At 39.4% G+C, this 20,919-nt stretch overlaps 1 protein-coding gene across 9 annotated transcripts in view; it reads right to left on the reverse strand.

Moving 5' to 3' along the window:
- MACROD2 (mono-ADP ribosylhydrolase 2) overlaps positions 1-20,919 on the reverse strand; it is a 924,269-nt gene that overhangs the window by 264,624 nt on the left and 638,726 nt on the right. For all 9 annotated transcript variants that reach the window (XM_086743837.1, XM_086743836.1, XM_086743834.1 and 6 more), the window contains one exon: positions 11,162-11,235. In XM_086743837.1, coding sequence (XP_086599963.1) covers positions 11,162-11,235 — 74 coding nt within the window. The remainder of the gene's footprint in view (positions 1-11,161; positions 11,236-20,919) is intronic.

A 20,919-nucleotide genomic window follows, 5' to 3' on the forward strand; every position in this document is an offset into this window, starting at 1 on the left:
AGAACTAATGAAATTAATCAAATATGCTGTATTTTAGCAATAAAACAACAGGTATTCATTAACATCTCAACTAAAGGATAGGACTATGAATATGCAAATAGAAGACTAAGGCTTTTTAACCTTTTGGCTTACAAAGCTCAAAGGGACTTTAAATTAAAGGTGAAATTTCCAGCAGAAGAGGCTGAAAGTCACATATAAAACCCATTCCCTCAACCTGAGAACATGTAGCTGGATTACGCAGTCCCCTCCTAAGTGTGTGAAAAAGCTAGATGCAAGAGTCCAGAAAATAATACAGAACCTGAAAATCCCTTCCTCGCACCTCATCAAATCTAGGACACTTGGAGATGGGCTCATGAAACACCTTAGTTTTTTGCAAGGGGGAGAAATCAGAAAGACACCAATCCTCCTGGATTTATTGTGCATTGATCATGTGGATGAACATGTAGCAGCTGGTTCTTAGGATTTTATTTTAGACTGCAATATTAAAGAGTATGGTAGTGTATTAGCACGTGGCATTTTTAGTCTAATAGTAAAGACAAGACAAATATACTGGCTCGGAAAAGGTCAATACTCCTGGTTCAGAAAAGCATCCCAGATTCAGTTCTGGTAATATTAAAGTGCACTCCTGAATCAAGATAAAGACAGACAGAAAAGCAGAGAGATGTGGGCAATGCCAACCTGGCTATTCTTAAGGCATAACTGCAAGTGAAATCTGTGCTCTGTGCCATGGTGACTTTCATTTCAACTGTAAAATTATACTGGTTTTGAACCTACTTAATTCTGCTTTAACCCTCAGCCAGTATTTGTCGTCTTAACCACTGACGGTTTTCCACTTATTTTATTAGTCCCAAAGTACATGCATCCTTTTTTTAAAGTAAAAAAAGGAAATAAGACTTCAGTAAATGAATCCAATTCAAATTTACTAGCTGTAAACAGCCTATGCTAGTAAAAACTAACCTTCACACTGTTATCTCATGAGAGATCGGGTTAGGAGCAAGGTGAGAACCTCAGCAAGTCTTTTTGTAGCTTTTGTTAAAAAACTCTTCTCAGGAAGCCCTGTTTATTCCTACTGAAGTGAATAATTGATAGTTCACCTAATTTATTCTCCATTTTTTCATTAATCCCAAATAAATGAAATAATCGCATAATCTGTCCTGAAGTCTAAGTAGGAAGGCGATAGACATCCTTAAACTGTGCTCATATTTTAATTTAAACAAGTTGTTCTGTATTAATTATGAGGTATTTTATCTTGGAAGCCCGCCAGCCATTCCCATGTTTCCACAGGTTCCTATTGCCAATGCTCCCCATATCCACAGTGCTCTTCTCATCTGTTCTATCATTTCATATATAATAGACAGACCCATTTTTCACCTTCCAGCTATGAAGTATGTGGCCAATATCATCTAACCTATTAAATGTCAGAATCATATATCTCAAACTGTATGTCAAGACGCTCCAGTCTAGCAGCAATAAACTCATTTTGCTCCTCACAGGGAACGCGCTCTGGCTATGAGAATCCATGCAGGTTTCATTCTGTATAGATTTGATTGTGACCTACTGCTGATGGCTAACATGCTCAGAGGTGATGGTAGGAGTCAATCAGATAAAAACTCAGATGGTAAGACAGAATAAAACTTATGAAAATATTCTCTTTATAGTTAGCTAGCTTGTACCCTATCCCTTGTAGGGTGACCCAATGCTTGCTCCAGTATGAGACTCATCTAATGTATTTTTATATTTTACTATTATTTCACTCTCACATGTGATGCTGGACATACTGCTTTGGGAATAATTGTAGGCAACAGAATTGAATTTAAATTGAACAGAAGCGGCAGCTTTCCAGAAGCAAAACAGCTACGTGAGTTTATTGGAAACAGAACACCAAAAAGCAGACGTCGTACGCTCTGCAGGATGCCAGGAAAGTGCCAGCAAAACAAAGCATGTGCTCTTGGCTCCTGTGGAAGGGCTGCTGCCCATGCCAGCAGCGTGGCTTCACTTAGCATCACATTGTGCGCTGTGGCTGGGCAGGCAGCGCAGCCGTCAGCTGGTAGCCGTCCACCCCCACCGCGCATGCTTCCAGCATATGCTGGGCTCCGTGGGTAAAGCACCTCTAGGACTCGGAGAACCTCAGGTCACATGGACAGAAATATCTTGTCCACAAAGACTGATAAACACGTCACCTGAGAGTCAATTCAGAGAACTGAAAACCCTGTGGCTCAAGGAAACCCCCAAATCAAAGATATCCCCTCAGGCTGGGGCTGTGGAGCAGGAGGCCAGGCACTGGGCTCCCTGCCCTGAGGCCAGGCCAAAGACACTCTCCCCTGGTTTCTGCCAGCACCCTGATGAGGCCTGGGTGGCCGACTTGCATCAGGGACAGACTTCAGCTGGCCACCTGTTTTATGTGCTGCTGGCCACTGCCTGGCCATACTCATCTTGGCAGACAGCTTCCACTCTGAGTCTCCCAAAACTGTCCTCATGATGGGAGCCTCCTTGCAAACCTCCATAGAGCCAAAGGCAAACCTCCTCCTCCCTCTCCTTCCTCTTACCCCGTCTCAGCTCAATTCCTGCTAAGATCCAGTTGTAATCCACAGACACAGTCCAGTCGGACAGGAAAGTATAGCGAAACATAAATCACAACAGATTTATAAAGATGAAGAGCTCAGAAGCAAAATAAAGACTGTAACAGCAATTTCTCTGTTACTCAAAGTATTTTATCCACGTATCTCGCTAGAGCTACATGGATTGTGATTCCTCATTTGTCTATTTATTCCTACGTACCCATGGGGTGAGGAGCACAAGCGAATTTAAAGAAAAGAGTGTTCAGAAGGGTAACAACTATAACTGAATCTTCCCACAACAAAGGCTCGACCCCTTCTGCATTGGGCTGATTTGACAAGCCAGTTAAAATTTTTTGGATTTCTGGCTGAAAGTCAGGACCGAAATACACGGATGTTATCATGATCTTTTTTGTCATGCAAGAAGCAGCAGGAAAGAAAAAAAGTAATATTGTTCCTATTTATTTTTAAGGTATTTTTCACACAGCTCAATACAGTACCCAGGCCCCTCCAAACATACAGAAATCAGGAGGAAAAACAATTAAAGAAACAAGACACAATCTCAACCTTGAACCAGTGACAATTTTGTTAATTTAGCTACATGCCTGTAGAATTTGAGCTATTCCGGTTCCTGTTATCATAACTGCCATTAAATTGCAAGGATAAAAAGAATAAGTACTTTGACAAATTTCAATTATTAGACAGTTAACTACTGTAAACACAAAAGAACCCATGCAGAGACCTGCCTTGTGTTAGTGACACTCATTAGCTGTAATGCAGTTACAGGAGTCATTATTTATGCAGCACACTAAGTGTGTATAAATCTTTACAAAGATGTATTGACTGAAAACATCTATACTATGCAGAGAAGTGGATTTCCTTGATCCTCAACAAATTTTAGGGGGAAAGGTTGAGAGGAAGCCATGTTTCCAACTCCTCACCCCCTCCCATTTTTTATTTGGGCCAGGAGTAACATAGAAACCAGTCACATGGGACAGCGGTCACATGGGACGTTCACAACCATCACGAGCACTAACATTTCTTTCCAAGAGGGATGCCTTCCTGCCTTTCTCTCAATAGCTGCATCAAAAATAACAAAAGCTTTTAAAGTGTAATAAATAAAGTATCATGTGTAATGAATACGGGCTTTGTCTGCTTGGCTTTGTCAGCCTTCTACCTGAATAGCAGTCTGAAGAACAAGTAAGGAAGCATCGCCACCTTGGCAGCTTACTTATAATTTCAGAAAATGACTTGTCTGTTGGGATGATAGTTAGGTTTGGGCTTTGGGGACAGCACTGAATCTCTGAGCTCAGTGAGAGAGCAGCTACACAGAGCAAGTAAATCATTTTAATTTTGTACAAGTTGAAAAGCATTTTTTCCTTTACTTCAGCTAGATGACAGTAGCATGATGGCTGATTTTCATTTCAATCAGAGCAGCATATGATTACCACCTAATTAGAATGTAGAAATAGAAAGGAGATCATTTTTTAACCTACCCAAGAAAACAGTGCTGGGGGAGGGGAAGAGATTATGTTAATCAAATGATACTGGCATATAAGAGCTACCAAAATAGCCGCCTGATATTTTATCAGCGCCCTTACTGTCCTTGAGGATCTGTCAGCAGCTTCAATCGAAACCTGTATTTTCAGAGTTTTATTTGTGAGTAATAAATATACTTTTAAATAAATACATGTCATTGCAGGCCCAAACTTGTCATAAAAGACATCACCTTAGGCATAAATACATATAGCTTTTTTAAAATTACGCATAGTTTTGTTGACAACTGTAAAACTGTAAGCATGAAAACTACCCAAGCAAAACCAAAAGTAATCTTATCTTAGGGGGAGGAGTTTGCATTCATTGATTTTTTTTTTTTAAATATTTGCTTTCATTAAATATTGCCAGCTAGCTACTCCACTCCTTTTTGGAATTAACACAGAAATCTAGTTGTTTTGCCTAGGGGAATATAACTGAGGTTACATTAAAGGAAACAGCATCAGACAACGTTTTCCAAGACACACTGTCTCCACTTGCATCCTTCTGTAGAGATAAAGACAAGACCTCATCTCAAGATGTCACTTCGTTTAATTGTCTCTGAGGAATGAAGAACCAAAATTAGGTTGCTGAGATCGCCAAAGGGAGGGGGAAAGATAAATTTAAAAAAAATTAAATTAATAATGAACTGATCTTTCAGGCAAGCAGTCCACAGAAATACTGAAATTGGGTTGCCCTGATGTTTTCGTGGGCTCAGGAGGTAAAAGCAACTTTTTGTTAGAGCTGCCTGACCCAATTTTGAAGGGAGAGACATGAGAAACATTCCTAGCCTGCTGTCTTACACCTGCTAGGGATACACCTACATAACATAACGCTGCATAGCACAGATACTGCCAGACTAACGCGGTACCCACATGGATACCATGGGGTGCCATGCTTACCTGCAGAGAGCTGCAGATGATACAAATCTGTGATCATGTTAGCTTACCCCATAATACAGCTCTAGTGCTTTTAAAAGCTCACTGTGACATACCTGCACTACCCTATCTTCTGCAAGAGAGAAGAGTGGCAACTCCCTTTGCCCTGTCCTCCTAAGCACTGGCTGTCCAGCAGGACATCTACCTCTCCCCAACTAGGCACCAGTGCCTAGCACCATTTTAGGTGCTTGGGATATCCTGTCTGGCACACAGATACGGCCAATGCCTCTCCTGTGGGTCCTGTGCCATGTCTGCCAGACCATGCTGGAGTCCTGTCCTCCCTTGGGCACCAAAGACTTTTTATTTCAGCAACAATAACTCTTTGAGCCAAGTTACCTCAAGCAGGCTTAGGCCTGGGTGGTCAACATACAATGCAGCTGATTTAAGTCCTGCTGGACCTCTCAGCTATGTGTCACACTTGAGGAAGCTGCTCTCTCACTGCCCTACTCTGGCCCTTCCTGCTCAGAGTCGTAAAAAGATATCACCTTTCAAGATACCTGCTTACCATAGCATCAGGGTGATGAGCTCCGTGAGGACAAGGAAAACAGCATAATCCCTGAAGCTCTGTTTTCTCATCACAAATCTCCCCTTCCTCAAATTCCTACACACCCTTTCCGTCCTTAAAAACTCAATTGTTCACACAGCTTTGATAAGCAGAATAAAAGTTGCTCCTGTCACATCCAGAGTTCCCATGGCAGGGAGCGGTTCCTCAGCTCTCCCTGCTCTCATACACCCACAGCTCCTGCTGGCGAGGCCAGACCAGCCCAACCCCTGCGTGCCACAAAACCACAAAGTGTGTACAGGAATCAGTGCACAGGAAAGGTAATTTCACTTTAATTATCTCAGTAGTGGAAAATATCACCATGATTTGGATAAAGCATGGTATAAAATGAAGCACAGGTGCAGGGCACCCATGTTGTGGTGTGCCTAGCTTGACAAACCAGGTGTTTCCTCCTGAAAATTTTTGTCATGAGAAGCACAGCAAGTGTGATCCTGCTCTGCCTCCTCCAAAAACACAGTTCCACTAATTTCACCTGTACGAGGATTTTGCTTATCCTGTTTTACTGGCCACAAACAATTTTTTTTTTTTTTTTTTTGGTCAGTGGGAAGATGCATAACTGCTTGCTAAAACACAGGGACCTAAATCTTGTACACTTCAGGCAAAATAAGAAAAAGTCTCTCTTCAGTAGTGATTCTAATGAAAAGGAATCAGGAATGTGTTGATTTATTTTCCATCTTTGTGCTTTTAATCTTCATCAGTTATCTCCCTGGAACATATATTGCAATTGCACTTTCCTAGTTGTTGTTCTACTGGGGTGCGTAATAAATGTTGTGAGATATTGTGCAAGAGAAAGAACAATACTTTGAACTAAATGTGCTGTTAAATTAAAGTCTTTTCTTGAGCAGTGAAAAAGTCCTGAGGCTTTTCATGTCAGTGACATAAGGCAAGGCATATATTGAGCATTTTTTATTTTTCACCCTTTTGAGAAACATAGCATGATACTGAAATAAAAGCAAATAACAAGTGATAACATTGCAAATGTTCGAAGATACTTGACACAAAAAAACCAAACATAACTCCCTCCCCCATCGCCAAAAATGTAGGGGATCCAGTATTTAAAGGTGTCACAATTCTTTTGTGATACCATTATAGGAAATCAAGTGACAATATCTCAGACCTTGCCAAATTATCCCAGAAAGAAACACTCTGAACTGTTCAAAGAGCTTAATATGCATTTTAAAATGAATTCTAGTGTATAATTTCCTAAAGGAGGGGATCCAATTCTATTTTGTGCTCTGAAGAATTCTATTAAGCCTCTAGAGCACCAGCCCTAGCACAATGTGAAAATGCAGTTTGCTAAAGAGATAGCCTAGGTGGTCTGCAGTAAATTAACCCAGTATTGCTGACCGTGGCCATTCTTGTGAGTTTGCTCCAAGGGATTTCTATGCTTAGAGTATAACACCATTTACCAGCTTCTAAACTAGATTTGCCTTCCAGAGCAAGTCAGCAGACCTTGGTGTAAAACACGGCCAGAAATTACTTTGACTAAGAGTTGAATTTCAAGACCAGAACGGTGCTGCGTGTTACATACGACTAAGTCCAAACCATTACTTACAATACTGTTGTTTTCCCTAGTGGACTTCCTATAGTTAAGTTTTAGGCTGCTAAGACTATGACTGGCTGCTGCCCTGCCTAGCTGGTGTTCCAAGTTCAGTAAATTACAATGGATCTCTCTCTGTTTTGCTTTGTAACAATTAACCTCAGAAAGGAGCTAACTCCATTTGCATGATAATGAGACATTCATCTGAGCGACATCGGAGTTAAGCATGCTAATAAGGTTTTATGCAAACACCTGAGGGGTCAAGCACAACAAGGGACTTGGATAAGAAAACCTTTTATTAAATGCAAATAACACTGTGACAGAGAACTTGGTAGGACTCTAACACAGCTTGCAAGAATGGAGTCATTTAGGTTATATTTTCAGGCCCCCAGGCTGACTAAGGAATACAGTCACTGATTTATTTATATTTTGAATTAATACCAGTATGGATAAAATCTTAATTATAGCATCAAAGGAGAGAAGTACTACAGGAAGGTAGAGAAGAGAAACAACAATATTGCCTTATCTCTCACAAATTTGTCACAGTTTCCTGGGATGCAGGAAGGCAGATAAGACACTGCTACTGTAGAGCACAACAAAAGACTTACAAATTTGTCAGGTTTCCGTCTTATTTACCTATCTGTTTTTGCCAAGTGTATTGTTATGTAGGCAAATTTCCTAGTGAGCAGGCTATCACTTTGGTCCCTGTCTTGCACTAAAACTTCTTGAATTCATTATATCAATTCACATTCTACACTCAAAGAGTTTGAGATCTTAGTTAGGACTATCAGTACCAAGCATTACCAAGGGGATAACTGGCTGCCAAACATCTTTGGGACTAACAGAGCAGAACCCGGACAGAGTTTCTCAAAGACAAGGCAGGTTGCACAAGAAGGAACGAAGGGAAGAAGCTGACTTAGATTCATTTAACTGGCAGAGCCAACTGGAGGAGGCCTCTTCTGTTCAGAAGGGGCTGTTAGCAGCACACACTGACTCATTTTGACAGCACAGCCAGTGTTAGGGGAGTGGTTCTGGTTAGGGATAACAGGAGTGAAACATGGGCAGCCCTCTAAAAAGCTGGCCTCGTGGCAAATCTTTAGAGCTTTTGCTCCTGGACTGGGACATGTGAATTTACATATCCAGCAGGTGTAGTGGGAGTTGCTCTATCTTTATGACAGAAGTTGATAGAAAGGACTATAACATGTGGTTATATCTGCAGTAAAAGGAGACACTATTGTTGAGAGACAAAGTCCCTTTCATTTCTGTTGCTGTATGATGAGCTACTTTGGGGAAAATTTGGGGTGAGGTATAATATTACTACTCAAAGCCCAAAATCTAATCCAAGGGAATAAGTGTAGACAATATACAATGGATCAGGTTGACACCTGGCACGGAGCTATGTCAGTTCATTTAAACCAGATGAACCATGCTCACCTTGCTATATAAATTAAACAGCAGCAATCAAAGAACTATGTGCTTCTCAAAGATCCCCTTCACTGCATAAATTATTGCTACCTTCAATAGAATTGTTAAGTATTTTTATTTTGCTGCTGACCTATTTATGACACGTAAAATGTGCTAGTATGCCATAGTCTAAAATTCAAGCCAGTAGGCTGCAGAAAAACCTTACAAAGAGGGAAAATTTTGTACAAGACATACAAAGCTATGGATAACTGGACCTTCAAAACATATCTTGTCTGAAACCTAGTACTCCACTTCCTTTGAAAATAAAAAAAAAAAAAGCTCTTGGGGATTAGCTCTGATCTGTCATATTCACTGATATGCAATAATTGCATCAAATGCATCCCATGTACATCTTCAATGCATCAAACAGCATGAGATCCCAACGTAGTGAGTCTGGGATTCAAGGCATTAGGAGACATTTAATACAACAACTACTAGCTATGCTAGTTCAAATTCAGAAAATAGTTGTGATGTAAACTCAGTAGGATAATTTTTAACAATTGTTTTATAGTCAGGACAGCCTAGGCTCCTTTCACTGTCCATTGTAAACTACAGTTACTTATTGAAAAAGAATCCAGATTAAATTGGAGTTTGTGGGGAGCAAGACAGGGCGTTTAGAGCTATGCAGCCAAGAAGGTCAAGAATGAGAAGGGAATTTGTTAGAGCGAGAAAGGAAGAATCACACATATTCAGTGTTCATAGTTTACGTTAATCTCTGCGGACCATGAATATAGTGGCAGTTTGCAAATGCAGGGCAAAATATATAAAAAATTATTATAACTCAGGTAAGAGTCATGAACATACATGGCAAACACTGTCACTTCAATCACTATCTGCTATGAACCTGAAGTCTTCTTCCAAAACAAACTTGGAGCTTTCTGAGGACAAGGGGAGGAACTCACTTGAAATCTATGGAGGGAATCAGAAAAACATGGAACCAACACATCAGCTAAAAGAAAGAGGGAAAGGTGACATACAGAGCATAGAAGAGTTTCCAGGCCAGAAGCAGGAAAAAAAGGGAAGACTGCAAGCATATTGAAAGTGAAAATTGTCTTATAGCTGAGAAGCAATGGCTGAGCCATAGAGCAAAATACTTCAGAAAATAGTTTACATGGAGAAAACTTCTACACTTTTGATAGGTAGTCTATCAAATGAAGTCAGGTTTCTTATAATACCACTAAGAGAAAAGTAATTAAGGAGTGTATATACTGTACAAACTCAGCTTTTGAGAACGAAAACCTTACTTCTGGAGCCAAAAAAAAAAGATTTTTAGCCCATTTTTAAAATTATGCAGTAAAAATGCAACGAAGACAAATTTTAAGATGGTAAAACAATGCTAACATAGAGGTTCTAACCTTACACTTAAAGGTTAAAATTACATACTAACAGACTTGATTCCCAAAAACACAAGCCTAGAGCTAGGCTGGTGACATTTAGGCACCTACAGTGTTAATGAAGCCTGTCCATCCAAAACTCCTGCTTCACTGCTCAGATCTCTAAGTCACAGGAAACTACCAGGTGCCCAGTGCTACAAAAATCCAGTGTCCAAACACATAGGCACTCCTTAGTGTACCTTCAGGTTTGAAAACCTCAACTTACCATTCAAATCTCAACATAGTATTTTCTTTCAATGCAAAGCTGGTAAAAAAACAAACCAAACCATATAAATTCATACCCTCACGTATCAGATTCTCTTGACAAAAGGGACCCCTGAATATACTGCTAGAGGAAAAATACTACTAATCATGTCCCTGTACCCAGTGCTTCTCCACTGGATGCTTTGTTAAGTGTTTTCAAACAAAAATACTGAACAACTTTAGCTGTCTGAAATCTGCTGGCTGTCATCATGAGAAAACAAGCATATCTTCAGTTTAAGATATCATTATTATTTTACTTGTTCTGTCACTTCTTTGTTGCATTTCTCCAATTCAACACTAGGGATGATAAGCCTGCTAAGAATTCAAGCCAGAGAAAGATAAAAACTGGAAATGGGAGATATGGAGATCATCTGCTGAAAGCACATTTTTGTCTCATAATCACCATCATGTTGCCACTGGAAGACGACAAGTCCTGTTAAAAGTTCACAGTTGTATCACATATTTAGTGAGTGTTCCAGGGACAATGAACACAACTGTAAGCAAACAAAAAAATTAATGAAAATAGAAAATACTATTATACACCTCTTTACTGTAAAATGACCCCTGGAACACCATGGACATTGGTGGTTATTTCCACTGACAACTGTTATATACATTTCCTGTTCAAGAATCTCCTAGTTGTTACACAAAAACTCTGACGCTCAGAAACAGCTTAGGAAGAGAATAGTCTTTTGCTTTGGCAGGAAAGATTACAATACACAGGAAACACAGTGTATGTTGCAACTCCAGTACAGCTTTTAAATATAACAATCTTCCCCTGTCTATATTGTCCTGACCTGATTTCATTGATTTTAAGACTAAATAATAAAAAGGCTTCGAAGTCAAAACCTGTATTTACTCTTTTCACAGTTTTTGAGTCAGAGACCATAATCTTAAATAGAAATTTGGGAAATTTATGTTTTATTCCATACCTCATTGTGATTCTTGCTTAACCATTCCTTAATAGTGTTAAGGGCAATGACAGCAGCAGGCTCATTTGGAAAACCTAAAGACAGAAGAAATGAGAGATAAATAAAAGGCACTTATTTTTCTACGCATAAAAGAAAACAAAAATCAGGAATTTTTTTTCCCTATTTTTTAGACTATTTTGGAATTACAGTTTATCGACTCCCTTCTTCACAGCTTTGTATAAAGGTTTTAGGTGACATCAATTGCTTTTTTTTTTTTTTTTATTCAGACGTTTCTTAAGGCATAAGGGCTTTCTTAAGGCTTGCTTTCTTTGACCCATCTATCAGCAAAACTATACAACACTGTCACCCCAATGCTATAGGCTGTATAAGGATAGAAATATTTGAGTTAGAAATATCTTAATTTATGACCTAAAACATAATGTACAACATGAAACATAAGTGTATGAATTTAAGGCCTGATGCTGCATGATATACTAGCAATAGTAACTCCTCCTAGCACTAAACAATATCAGAAATCTTTCCAAGGATACAGACTTCTTGCTTTGATGGTCTCTATCTACCAAATCTAAAGATGCTTTCATTACTTAGGCAGCCTTAATTTAATTTTCCTTTAGATTCCTAACTTGATGGCAGCAAATCACTTTTGTGAGGATTTAAAAATAAAAACCCATAAGCTGTATGAATAGCTCTCAGTAGATTAGATTAACAGAACAGTCTTTGAAGGGGTGGAGCTGTAGGCACAGTGCACAACCAAGCAATGGGGCTACACAGAAACAGTCATGAAATTTAGCATACAGTTGTGTATATATAGCCTTCTTTACACCATACATCTCCCCTTGCATCATAAGCTGAAGTGCAGGCACTGCAAAAATTAGTAGGTGTGTTCAGTTTTTTGACCTAGCACATTATCCTCCAAACGTGTATCTTCTTTAACCCTTTTTTTAGAACTTGTGCACTGGTAGATTGACAAAAAAAAAAAAAAAAAAAAAAAAAATACTCTCCATCCTCTGAGTCGCATCTCCAAAACATTACTCCCCATTACTAGACTTTGGAAGGATTTTGTCCAGTAGCAGGCATACTGTTTTGAAGTGATAGATAACAACTATGCAGCAAGAGTAGCAAGTGAAATAGTCAGTGTTTAAGTAATACTGACATTTAGCATGTGCTCCCTTTGCACACATTTCTCAGTAAAGTATATTTTAAATCTTTTTTTCCAGGTCCAAGATGGAAAATTAGCTAAGATCATACAAGTGTAACTGCAGGGAAATATACTTTCCCCACTGCTCCTGCAAAAATATATTCTTATGACATTTAATAATGCTGATGATATCATCAAGGCATACGTCTTATGACACAAACTAATGAACACTAACAGAACCTAAAGCAGGGACCTCCAACAGCCTCATTTTCTTCACATACAATAACAGACCTCTAAGCAAACTGTCTGCTTAAATTAGTCGTATCTTATCTAACAACCCGGGACTCTGTAACATAGAAATTCTGTACCCTGAGTGTGGTAGATCTGCCTGGACATACAATGAACGCCATGCAGAGGGAGAAATGCGTATTTCAGACAACTGATACACCATTGTTTATGCACTGAATGGTTTATTTTCAGAACAATTCTCCCTCTAGCAAGATTCATTTTTCAGGCTTGCTTTTCACTCTCTTGCAGCAGGATATTCGCCCAAAACTGTGATAAACAGTAGCAATTTTATAGAATTTCTCCATAAATTGTACATTATTTAGAAAACTGCTGCCATACTAACCAATCTTAAATAGAAGCTTATCTAGAAAACTGGTATTCAATTACTCCTAATTAACTACAGTGTAAAGGAAACAGTTCAGCAACCAAAATAAAAAGCTTTGAATTGTGTATGCTTTCAGAAAATATCTTGAAATCCATGGAATTGGATTTCCATTTATGACTAGTTCAAAAAAAAAAATCTAATTAGTATTTTACACACATTTCTGGTAATTTTAATGAAAGGATCACTTATTGAATTTATGTAGAAGTAGTATGGAATTTAGCCTCCTGTTCCATACACTGCACCAGCACAAAAGGCTCTGTGTCTCTGATTCTCAAACAGAAAAACATATTTTTTTTTTTAATAGGACTCGGTTAAAGGGAGATAAAGCGAGATGGGATCTTTTTAAACATGCTTTTATATTGTTTTTAATCTCTAAGCTACATTTGTCTGCCATAACATTTCTGGTCAGCTCCCATACATGCACCCATCCCCCTTCCCCACTTTCAGTGAAAAAGCAATGTCGGCGAGCACGTGGGAATCAAATTACTTGAGAGAAATGAGCTCGAGGAGCCTCACAGTTAACCGACTGCTGGAGCAGCAGCTCAGGCAATTCTGGCTAAAGGCTCAATTTCACAAAAGATAAAACAGGTAAAGTAATAAGAGTGACACCGGCCCATGTTACTGCAGTGAGCACTTCTCCAGAATACTGAAAAGGACAAGGGCACAAAAAGGCAAAGAATCATTAGCTGTAAGGCACAGGCAAGCGGTGCCTCCGAAGGACTTCACTGGGTTTATGTGGCTGGAGAACAAGGGAGGGTTGGCAGGCTGTATGTCATTGATAGATGTGGGTGAAGCGTGCACCTACCCACACAGGCCTCTAACTTGGGCTGAGCTTCCTACATCCTCCAGTGGCAAAGCCAGCATTTTGGCAACAAACCCTGCTAGGCCACAGAAACAGTGCAGACCGCCTTTGGTTCCTGAAGATCTGCTTCAGCAAGTGGGAATTTTACTGCAGCCCTCTGCATTTTGCAGTGCCCACTAATTATATCTCACCATCTATTACCAGGATCTACTCCCAACCCTCTGAGTACAGCAAATCCTAGAAGCGAGCAAGAGCCATCCCTTGTGCCTCTCTTGGTTCAGAAGCCTTCCTTTGAAGTGCAGTTTTCTTCATTACAGCTGATGCCACAGCGGTTGCAAGCCTGGTAAGTCAGTAGGAAAGAGGGTGCACAGAAAGTCCTGCATGGTTTGAAAGACATGGTGGGTGAAAGAGCAATCCCATGTGCATGCATGGCCAGAGCTGAGCTCTGCTCTGCTCATTCAACACTACCAACTCTAGAAAGTCAATCAGTGTTGACCATACCCCCATGTCTGTTCTGCTGGCCATGTGGGAAAAGGCTGTATCGCAGCTGTGTCTCCAGAAACACTTGTTACTCCAAAATCTTTGTAATTTGCTTGGAAACTCTTATGAAAGCTCTCACTCTAGACAGGACAGCTGCCTCTGTATATACCTGTAGAAAACTGATTTTGCCAGTTTTAAGACTGACTTAGGTACCAGCATCAGTCAAGCCACAGCTGAACTTAGAAATTCCCTCTCCTCCTCTTTGCGTGTTGCTAATAGAGGTACAGACTAATACATTCACTCCTCAAGATGAATGACTACGTCTTCATTCTACCCACTAAAAAAAACATCCTGCTACCATCACATAAAGTATACCTCACCTGAACTCTACTGCTTTTGGTATGTCCTTGCACAGATACTACCCATGGCGACAGGCTATGAAAGCTTTTAGGTCTTCAAATTTATGAGCTTCTGCACCTCTTTCCAGGACTTTACCATGTTATTCCTGGAAATTGTAACACTGACCTGAGAAATGGCTGCTGGAACAAGCTGTACACTGTGGAAGCTCTCACAGTCATCGTGGCCATAATTTTTCAGAGAAGGCAGAATAAGGCAGATAAGATCTGGCAGAATTATTTTGAAATATTTGATATTAAATAAATGTGCTGTTTCAGAGGAGTAGAGTGTGGAGGAGAACAGAGTAAGATAATAACTGTGGAGATACATGTTGAAGTTCCCCTTGCATTTTGTATTTATTCCCTAGAAAGCAACTGGTAAGAACATAAGTCCCCCTGTTTCATCAATGTATGGAAAATATGCGATGAATTCCCTGTTGTTAGCCACTCCAGTGTAAATGCTCAGCCTTTTGTGCCTGTGAGATTTAGCAGAGAGACATTCACACGATTGTGAGTGTCTGTTACTGTATGTCTAATTTGTCTGTGCAGTATCTGAAAAATGTGTACTAGAAGTTCTTCAATGAATAACAGTGTGACACAGATTTTGTGAGATAAAATTAATAGAAATCTATTTAAGGGACTGCCAAATTGTATGGAGATGCTGCTAGCTTTATCTGTCTCTTTTACTATGCTCAATTCAATGCTGCATCTTATTAAAAATGTCCAATTTACAATCAGGTAATGTCACCTCCCCATGAAAAGCCCATTAACAAAACATAAGTACTAAATAATCAACCTTTCATATGATACAGCTGAAGATGATGGTAACAGATTATATCCATTCGTTAGGTGATAATACTAACAGGCAAATGTCAATCCAGAAAATCACTTCAGTAGCTGCAGAGGTAAGTGTTATAATTTGTCAGTTTAACTGAGATGTCTAATGTTTCCTGTAAATCAACTTATCCTTTTTTTTTTAAAAAAAAAGGTCTGCATCTTTTTTTTTTTTGTTAGCACAGCCTATATGTTAGACAGGTTTTTATTTATTTAAGGCTGCTCCCTTCTCTGTGGTTTCTGAAAGGCTCATCACAATCTTAATACTCTCATTTGCCAGTGTTAATGGTTTCATTTTGAAGCAAATCATGAAAAGAGCCAAACGCACATCAACACAAATACTCATTCTCATCCTTTCTCAGAAAAAATATCTACACTGGCATGTTTGTGCATATATCAAGATGCAACAGACTGTTCCAGCATTCTAAAGTCAAACCTGAGTCCCACTGTTTAATCAACACAACTGTCAAAATGTAATTACTTCCATTTATTTAGTTTATATATTTATCAATTATGTTTAATAATACAGAAAGGATGCTCTCCAAATAGTAGCTCAACAGTCCCGTTTTTAAACTGTGGAAGTGTACTGAAGGCCCTCTCCACAGTCAGCGTGACAAGGTATTCCACCTTGCATCAAGTATTCGCTATGTGGAAATCATCAGCACCAGATGGTGTGGAAAATAAAGACTTTCCCCAGGTTTGTTTATTTTAAAAATATATAAAAAAAAAAAAAAGAAAGAAAAAAGGCACTAAGCGTTTATTCCACATATGTTCTGAAACTCAATATCATTATTAGTGCTACAACTGCCTTCTGAATCACAACAGACATATGAATAACTGCACTTCATTATGGTCATGTGGGTTAAAGCCAGCTATTGACAACACACTAATCATAACACTTCAGCCTTACCACTTTACAACAATAAAAGGAGATAAATAAGATGCACAGCCCAGCATGCCTGAGGTGAGGTTACTCGATACACTCACTTGTCCTTCAGTTATGAAACTATAATCTTGCAGTCAATCCCATATAATCATCTTGTCAAAGATATATTTTAGTAGTCACAATGAATTCACTCATGCAAGGTTGACTTCCATTACCATGGCAAATCTGGCCTGTTTAGAAGCAGAGATGGTAGTATTCTACCAGCAAGCTTAGGCTGCTATTTTTGAGCTTCTCCTCGCCTTTTTTTTTTAACATAACCATGGTCGCAGATGATTGGATAAACAAGCTGACAAGTTGCTAGCTTGATCATTTTTGACCACACTCGCAACCTGGGAAGGAAGTGCCCTCATTGGGCATGATGCCCTCATGCCCTCATGATCAGCTGCATTGAAGACCAAAGAGAAGAGCCATGAATCTGCTAAATAACCTACCTTGCCTTATTGAACTCATTCAGCCAGAAAAAAAAAACTTATTTGCTGTCCACTCAAAAAGTAACTCTCAGAAAGACAGTGAAATTAAGTACTGTGAAAAGCTAGTAACCTACTACTCCAGTTACCCCAAGAAACAAAGCTGCACATACTCACTGTATGCCTTATAGACCATGCTAAAGTAATTAATTAGCATGCATATAAAACATCACAGGAAAATGAGAAAATTTCAAAATGTATAAATAAAACCATTCTTCTGAAGAAATCATTAAATGTCTCTCAATTCCTCTCAAGCAAGGAACATGCCTTTTCATTTTCCTTGAGTGAAAAAAAATCAGCAGTGACAGGAAAATACATACAGTTCCTGAAGAATGATTGCCAATTGCATTAAATCGCTGACATGATAAAAAGACAGCTGGTAGAAGATGTTTAATAAAGAAACTCAAAATAAGCACCTAGCAACTCAGGAAAAAAAAAAAAAAAAACAAACCAGAATATCTCTGCTATGATGCAGTGACACAAAGCAGGTACAGTATTGAAATTATGGAGAGTCCTTCTGCATTCACAGAAATGCATTGGGTAACTCAGTCATCCCTGGTTAAGTCAAATCGGGGTCAATGGTGGCACCAGGGCACATTTTAAACCTCACGCAAGTCAGCAAAACCAAAACGAGTTGCAGGCCGAGATGTGTTGGCTCTCCTGACAACAGGGCTGGCTCAGCCTGGGCTTGTCAGAACAGATGCCCAGTGTGGGCTCGCTGCTGTGCTGACTGACAGTGGTCTCTTGTCTGACCAGCACAGGAATTCAGCTTCATCTACAATTCAGTTGCTGCTTCTGTACGAGTTGCAAATCTGGACTCAGCTTATGGCTGCAGTTGAAGAGAGGTCATTTCCAAGAAGGTGGCTAAGATGCAAGAAAAGCCATGTCATTGCTATTTCTCTGAAACACCATGCTTCACTTCACGCTCTAATACATTGCCATTATTGGGAAAATACCTGCCATATAATTGTCTTTAAAGTGTCAGCTGAATATAGGCATATACTATAACTATTCAGATCGTGTGACGAGATTGAAGCTTGCACTAACAAGGTCTTAGGATTTCACTGAAGAAAAACTAGATTTTACGTTTACCAAGCTGTTTGATATTTGTTAGCACTGGGAGAAAATTAAAAAAAAAAAAAAATTACTGAAAATGCATTTACACTGAAGAGGAATAGAGCTTCCCGACAAGTACCGTACTGTAGGAGGTATTATACTGGGGTTCTGCAGGAAAGCTGCATATTTGCAAGAATTTAACTTTTCTGCAGCAGTCAGTAGACTTTTATTAGAAGTCAAGATTTTGGTTTCATTCTTTTTCCACCTTATAGGGAGTATGCTTGCAGGGGGACCGCATCACAGATAAATGGGTTCTCTAACAGTCTTGTAAAAAAATGTAGCAAGCAATACCGAGAGACTCTCTGGGAAGCAAACTGCTTCAGAGCTGTGCTGTTTACTGTGCTATGTGATGGAGCTTTTTTGTCTGTCTCAGGGTATTTCTAACACCCATGTGGAACATTAAGGCTTCAAGCTGGGCATAATAGGGGAAACAGCAGAAAGATAGCACCACAACACTGAACCGGAAAAGATCTTACTACTCTGGCAATTAGTATTCTCATATGGTAAGAGAAAGTATATACACCACAAATGCAAGCGAGAGATATACTTACACAGGTCGTTTCGCAATTATAAAATCTACCTATGAGAGTGTATATGCAATGTTTGCATAAATTACACAGCCATTTAAACACATGTACACAGCTGTTCATGAGCTCAAGCACATCATTCTTCTTAAAACACACTCTACACCACATCCAGAATTGCTATTCCAGAAACAAGTGTTGTACAGAGAAACGCTAATTGAAAAAGGTTTTCAAAGTGTACATGAGCTCCTTAATGCAGAGTATTTCACCTTCTACTTATCCATATATAGTGAGTTGTTTTTTAGGGTGACAGCAAAAGTAATTTGAAATAAAGGGTAAAGCACTAGTCAACTGTGAAATCTCCCATCATACACTGAATTGAACAGCAATGGGATATTGGCTTCATTGTCATTACAATTCCAACAAGGTTAAACATTTATTCTACCCGCTGATTTAAATAAAAATGCCTTGTTCTCTACTGAAGCAATGTGTAGGGAATCAGTCCTACCTTCCTGAAGTGCCTTGCTAAGGCTGTAAGAGATAAAAAAACAAACCTCCCCACACCCACACACTCTGAATTCCACTTGAAACTGGTACTTTTTCTGAAGAAATGTGGTCCAATGCAGTGATGTTTAACCTTTACTGACACTATCCCAGGCCCTCCTTGACATGCAGTGCCTCTAAGCACTGAAGGAAGCCTAAGCATCCAGAGATCTGCTGTTCAGCAGTAGGAATAAAGTAACAATCCTGGACCTTGCAAAGCCCAGTTCCCTATGGAAATGCATCTTACAATTGATTGCAAACTCTAATTGAAGGCTTGCCTGAAGTTGATATATTCTTGACGTGCCTCTCCTTGCTCGAGTCCCTGATGTCTACTAATGTATCTGACACTACAGGTTGGGCAGGGGAAGAAGGAGGAGAAATTACTATGAGAGGCTCTTTCTTCCCCTTGCTGACAGCATCTTTGTGCAGACAGCGGAAGCCGGGAAAGTGCAGCAAAGTGCAGCATATTGAGGTGGAGGAAGGTGAGAGGAGGGAGCACAGAAGGTCTTGCTGCAAGACGAGGTGCAGGGTTTTAGCGAGGAGGGCTGAATTTGGCAGAGCCAATACCAGGGCTCTTGGCTTCACTGGAGCTCTCTAGTATTTTCTAGAATAGGCAACACATTGTGACAGGAGTTACAAGTACCAGGACTTCGGGATACACCTGTGTATGAGGGACCTGAGGGATGACAAGCTACCACAGCAAAATTAAGGGAGATGACAGTATTAAAAGTCTGACAAACTTCAGAGGAAGAAAACATACACAGGCAATGGACAAAAATACAAAGTCACAGAAAGAAAACAGCCAGCATTTCCAGCCCAGCTCTATCCTTTAAATCACTTCCACCACATTCAATTGCTCTGACAGATGCAACCCAAAGACCTAGCTGGATTATCTAGAACCAACAGAGTACTTGGTGAAGGCCATATGCGTACAAGAACAAACAAAACAATCTGACATTATTTCGACTAAAGCACAGTTCTTATCTCCTCTCTAAGGGAAATCAAAGATTTCCTAAGAACACATAAAGAAAATCAGCTGAAACTACATATACTAGCTCCTTGTGAACAAAAAAAAAAAAAAAACAAAAAAAAAAAAAAAGGAAACAAAGATGTTCTTATGTTGTTTTATCTTTTTCCCCAAAAGACAAATATGGAAAAAAGTTATAGGGCAGGTTGGGTGAAAAAGCAAGATACTGTGTTAGGCGTATTTAATCTACTTAGTTTACACTTTTTAACAAACACATTATTGATTCTTGGCTCGTGTATATTACTCACACTGGGGATTTTTTTTCCATTCTTGCCTCAGGCAGTGATAAACCATCCTAAAGGGTCACACAGACCAGCAGTTATTGTATTCAGGAGATCTACAACAGCTGAAAACCAAAATATTTCCAGATAATCTGGAGTTCAAAAATGCCAGGATATTTTGGATGAACAGAGAGGGAGGTGCATTTTATTTTTGATGCTTAATGGCTTCAGTTCTTTGCAGTACAGTAGGGCACTCCATACTACTTCAACATCCATTTTGTGAGTGCTGCTAAAACAAGTGTTTATATAGGATGTTGACTTGACACATCATTGCACTATCTCAACATTTTATGCAATTTTTTTTTTTAAGAGGAAGCATTTTTTCCTCCTTGCCTAGATGCTGCTTCATTTCTGTAGAAGCTATTTGCCTGGCAAGAAGTTATCTCCATCTGAAAATACATATTCTTCTTTTTGTCCAGCAAAGGTCACAGTGCACCTTGTTTAATTTCATGCTCCTGTATGTGGCAGCATCCAAACAATCAACTCTAGATTAATAACTTCATTTCAGGCTGTATTGCAGCAACTTTGTGAA

Source organism: Chlamydotis macqueenii, chromosome 3 (genome assembly GCF_036417535.1).
Source record: "Chlamydotis macqueenii isolate bChlMac1 chromosome 3, bChlMac1.mat, whole genome shotgun sequence".
NCBI classification, from domain to species: domain Eukaryota; kingdom Metazoa; phylum Chordata; class Aves; order Otidiformes; family Otididae; genus Chlamydotis; species Chlamydotis macqueenii.